This window comes from Lathyrus oleraceus, chromosome 1, assembly GCF_024323335.1.
Source record: "Lathyrus oleraceus cultivar Zhongwan6 chromosome 1, CAAS_Psat_ZW6_1.0, whole genome shotgun sequence".
NCBI lineage: Eukaryota > Viridiplantae > Streptophyta > Magnoliopsida > Fabales > Fabaceae > Lathyrus > Lathyrus oleraceus.
The window spans coordinates 367,502,470-367,507,986 of NC_066579.1; the positions used below are offsets into that span (position 1 = coordinate 367,502,470).

The window sequence follows — 5,517 nt, forward strand, 5'->3', positions numbered from 1 at the left end:
TGTTGTTGATCCTTAATATTCCTACAAGTACAAAATTTTTTAGATCCGCTACATATTGATTTGTTATTGTCTTAATTTCCCATCAGAGTAATATCAAACATGAATATTTAATGAACCCAAGATCCTTGAGCCGTTCTTAAGGCATGAATATTTAATGAACCCAAGATCTTTGAGCCGTTCTTAAGGCGTGGATGTCTCCTATTGTACCATAAGATTCTTGAATAAATCTGATTGCATGGGCATTGGCCGTTACCGGGTGTTAAATATATTTAAGTTAGATGGATTAGGCTTTGTCCGAAACTGGAACGCTTCCAAAATTTCCTTTTGATTCAATCTTGAACAAATGCATGAAAAAATACTCACAAAAATAAATACAATAAAATGATGCAACATGACTATTCAACTAGAACACAGAGCTCTGCAACATGTTTCTCAATCACTTTCCATCTATATGAAGACCTCGTTCAAAACCTCCATAAGATGAGTCAATTTCCCGCTAAAAATGCACTAATAGATATGATTAGTTCATATGTTTTCTTAATTGCTTCTTGTTATAACCAATGTGAAGTCTATCACATATCCAATTATCCAAATAATCAAGTTAATTTAACTTGATTGGCGCTATTTTCTAAAGTAGCCTTTAAGAAATAAAATTAATTTTCTAATGCATTTGAAACTTTCAGTATAGTTCATATGCATTAGACGGTGCTAAGCCTTCTGCAATCACACTTGAAACTTCTCAAGCAAAATTTGGACAGTAATGTAGATAAGGATGTGGTTAAGCCTTTTGCGTCGGGCTGGAAGTGGATGATATGTCTGTGACCTATGAAGAACTTCGCCAAAAGCTTCATCACAAGCTTGAAGGGTTTCGATCAAATTGTAACTGTGCTGATCGCGAAATGGCTGCTAAGAAGAGGGATGACAGAGATGCTATAAGATGATAACATTAAGAGTGAAGAAGGATGCTGTAGAGGCTTCAAAGGAGCTTGTTTTTGCCATGTGGAATGATAGTTAGTTATATTTGGATCATTTTTAAGATCAAAAGAAAGAGAACTTCATTCATACCTTCATAATTTACAAATTATTACAAGCAGTACATAGAGAATAAAAGTTACAATTTTTCATTTTTGAAAGAAAAAAAGCAAGAGGTTCAAGAAATCATGCAAACAGTGAACAAGGTTTAAGGTTGTAGCTTGGAACAAAGGACGCTCAACAACAATGGTTCATTTTTAAGGGTATGTTTCGGTTACTGGCGCCGGAGCATATGAACCAATAAAGATGTCACCATAAATCAACCCAGCCAAGCCTCCTCCTATCAATGGACCAGCCCAGTAAATCCAATTATCAGCAAAGTTTCCATTAACCACAGCTGGACCGAATGAGCGAGCCGGGTTCATTGACCCGCCGCTGAATGGACCGGCCACTAAGATGTTGGCACCCACAACAAACCCAATGGCGATTGGTGCAATGGTTCCTAATGAACCCTTTTTGGGGTCAGCTGCTGTGGCATAAACGGTGTAAACCAACCCAAATGTTATTATAATCTCAAAGACTAATCCTGCAATAGGGTTCAATCCAGCAGCAACACCATGAGTTGGAACACTCTGCAAATATATATCCAACAAAGTATTACTATCAGAAAACTTAATATACATGATGATGAAATTCTCTACGTATAACTGTAGAGACTAATATTTTGAATCGGATAGAACCGTAACAGGTATATATACCTTAGCGGTGACATAGTTGAGGAGGAGAGATGCGACGATGGAGCCAAGTAATTGGGCGATCCAATAGAAGAAACCAGTTAGGATGGTGATGTTGCCACCAATAGCTAAACCAAAAGTGACAGCCGGGTTCAAATGTCCACCTGAGATGTTGGCTGCTATGGACACACCAACAAATAGTGCAAATGCATGAGCCACAGCTACTGCCACTAGACCAGCTGGATCCAAGGCTGCATCTGATGTTAATTCATCTGCATAATACAAAACAATCACATTTCATCATTCTCACGCACAACATTTATTTTAATATGTCTGGTTAAACCAACTGAGTTGGTAACTGTGTAGAAACATCTGACTGCAGAGACGCAGATTCGAACTCGTTACATTTCACTTATTTATTTTTTAAAGATGAAATTTCAGTCGTTATGTCACTAGACTAATGACAGAAAATTTCAACATACTTCAAATTATTTAACTAGTTACACTTTAAAAAAAAATAGTTAAACTTGAGCAGTACATACTGTAAGCAATGGCTGATCCAACTCCAGCAAAGACAAAAATCAAAGTGGCAATGAACTCTGATAAATAAGCCTTAAGTGAGGCAATGCTAAAAGAGTCATCAAAGGTACCAAAACCTATCTTCACCATTTTGGCAAGGAACTAAAAATTTAACAAAAGACTAAGGTGTTGAACCTATATAATCAATCAGCTATTAATTGATGCATAAGAAATCTTTGCAAGGGTATATATATGAAAAGTTTAGAATGATAAAATGAATGTGATTATGAAAGGGTTGGCTATTCTATATTGTTATGGCACCGTCCATGGACCCACATGACATGAGTTGTTAGACAATGCTTGATTAAAATGTTAGGACCTAACTAACCACCCTAACCCTTTTCTTTGTTTTAAAACTTATAGGATTCTTAAACATATTTTATTCATTATGAGCATAATGACAACTAATTTAACTAGTAATCAATTAATCATGGAAAAAACAGTGTAGATAAATCAACATTCTAGTTTTAAAATTGCAAAAATTTGATATCTTAATTTTGTTATATGACAATTTAACCTTTTAAATTTAAATAGATGAATCAATATATATATATATATATATATATATATATATATATATATATATATATATATATATATATATATATATATATATATATATATATATATATATATATATATATATATATATATATATATATATATATATATATATATATATATATATATATATATATATATTCTTAAAACTCTTTAAAATCAATAAAAATCTACATATTGTCAGAAAGAATCTATTATTGCATGAAGACAAATATAAAATCATTAAAATTGTGGTTGTATTAAGTTTGAAATAATTAATTCTCTCAAAAAAAGTTTTATAAATTAATTTTCAAGATTTTATTTTAGGGTCTACATCAACATTTTAAAATTTTAAAAATTAAATTACATAGACTTTACAATTTCAATAAACAAAATGCTAGTTTAATCTCATTATTTATGTGTTTCATTTATAATATAGCTATCATAAAATGGTTTCATTTTAAAACACAAATAAACTATTAAATTTTTATTAATATATTTTATTTTTTAATTTCAAATCACTTAAGTATTTCACTAATTATTATTAACAAATTATTTTAATGAATAAATTTTATTTTATTACTAAAATCAGCACAATTACTAATACAATTAAAATATTACATATTTTTTATGGAAGTATCAAAGTAATCTCCATTATCTATTGAAAAAACATTTATCCTTATTTTCAAGGTAACCAAAAGAACAAAATGATGACGATGATGATGATGATGATTAGGGTGGCAATAAATATGGTTATCGAGCATTATACTAGTACTTTCCACCATGACAATGAAAGATGAACAAGTCTCGTTATAATTTTCATGGTCCATAAACTTTAATGATTGTTCATCGATTATTATAAACACTCATGTTTATAAATTGACAATTGATAATCAAGGCCAGTTCTTTTCCTCTCTTTTTGTTTTTCCTATGAATGTTGAGGCCAACATAAAAATACATTAGAATATTTCTTAGGACATTTCAATGTCATTTTTTGAATTGTTAAACAATTGACATGATTATTAAAACTTATCATGAGTGGTTGGACGGCTTAGGTCTTAGTGGAATAGCTCAACTTCGCGCATATATATATATATATATATATATATATATATATATATATATATATATATATATATATATATATATATATATATATATATATATATATATATATATATATATATATATATATTAAGAACTAAAACCGAAACAAATTGGAAAGTTGAAGGAACCTATAATGTAAAATTGAAATAGCAAAAGGTTGGAATTAATCTCCGAAAAAATTATTTCGACAAAATTGAATAGGAAAGATTCAAGAATACAAAAATATCTTCCTAAAAACTAATACTCTAAAGACATAGATTCTGAAAATTGAAACTAAAAGTCATATTCATTGATCAAAATTTGTACTGATAACTGCTACATAATGAGAAAAATGGTGGAGAAAAACATGGAGGTGGAAGATTGAATCTGAAGAGTGGGGCAAAAATATGGGTTTTGGGCTAGCTGACAATCGTCAGTTCGGGCTGACGAGCGTCAAATCCTTTTTTTTCTCGGGCATCAGCCAACTAAATTTCTTATTTTGATAGAAACAACAATGTATTTTTGCCCTTTGTCACTTCTTTTTTCTTCGTTCCTGCTCGCACAAGTATCCAATCAACAAGTACCTGAAATACACGAATAATACCAGTGTAACACAAATGAAACATAAGAAATGCCACTAAAATACATATGAGCTGAGTCAGAGTACACTATGTGTTTCCCCGTTATCAAATTCCCTTACACTTGAATCATTGCTTATCCTTAAGCAATTCAGGTAGCATGTAAACATTTAAAATGCAGCAGGATGATTATAGAGACATAAAGCAAAGCAAAGTATCGAGAACTACTCGTACGTGGGTGATGAAAATTAATTTTGCTATGATCAATTCGATAGGTACTAATGTAACACCAATTGTATTGTAACAATACGAACCACTTTTGTGGACACAAGTCTCCCTCCTATTCATATCGGTGCTAAATCGTGTCATTGAAATAAAGTTCAATTTCCTAATCTGCTTCTAATCCTCTTTCATTCATGACAGTCATATTAGGGCCCTTTATCTCTCATCTTACATGTCAGGTGGCATGTTAGTGATTATGATCAAAACATCTTTTGTTTTTTCCTTTTTTCTTTCTTTTTCAAAGATGCATTTTTCTCTCTTTCTTTTTTAAAAATTTCAAGCACTTCATTTGGGCTAAATAACCGGGTGAGGATTACCTAACTTAGTAGATGCGATTTATTCCTTTTTATTCATCTTTTTCTCCATAGTGGATCATTCACTTATTATTCGTCAACCGACCCACTCAGTGACTACAGATGGTGCATGGCTGGATATAAATACTAATTTGATGATTTTCAACAAATAGAAGCTTAAGACTAAATTTTAATAAACTAACGTGCATAATCGGTAGTCTTAAGGTGTTAGGATAATGCCGATTTTGTCAGATTTTCCCAAGTCTCCTTGATCTAGTATTTCATCTCTTCACAACCTATATACTTTCAAAATTAAATTGGGCTTGCTATGTACTTTAATTTTTTTTGGTATGGCTCAAGAAAACATGAAATTCAATAAACAACAGAAACCATGCATAAATGACTCGACAACACATGCAAAAACTCAAAGCATACACTACGCTATGAAAATAG

General features: G+C 31.2%; 1 protein-coding gene across 1 annotated transcript; it reads right to left on the bottom strand.

The window, feature by feature from the left end:
- Positions 1-1,029: 1,029 nt before the first annotated feature.
- Positions 1,030-2,500, bottom strand: LOC127136986 (probable aquaporin TIP2-2). Its single transcript, XM_051063488.1, has 3 exons — positions 2,249-2,500; positions 1,731-1,978; positions 1,030-1,604 (listed from the first exon to the last, which is right to left on the bottom strand). The coding sequence occupies exons 1-3, from the start codon at positions 2,373-2,375 to the stop codon at positions 1,230-1,232; spliced, it is 750 nt and encodes a 249-aa protein (XP_050919445.1). The 5' UTR covers positions 2,376-2,500; the 3' UTR covers positions 1,030-1,229.
- Between the last annotated feature and the right edge of the window lie 3,017 nt (positions 2,501-5,517).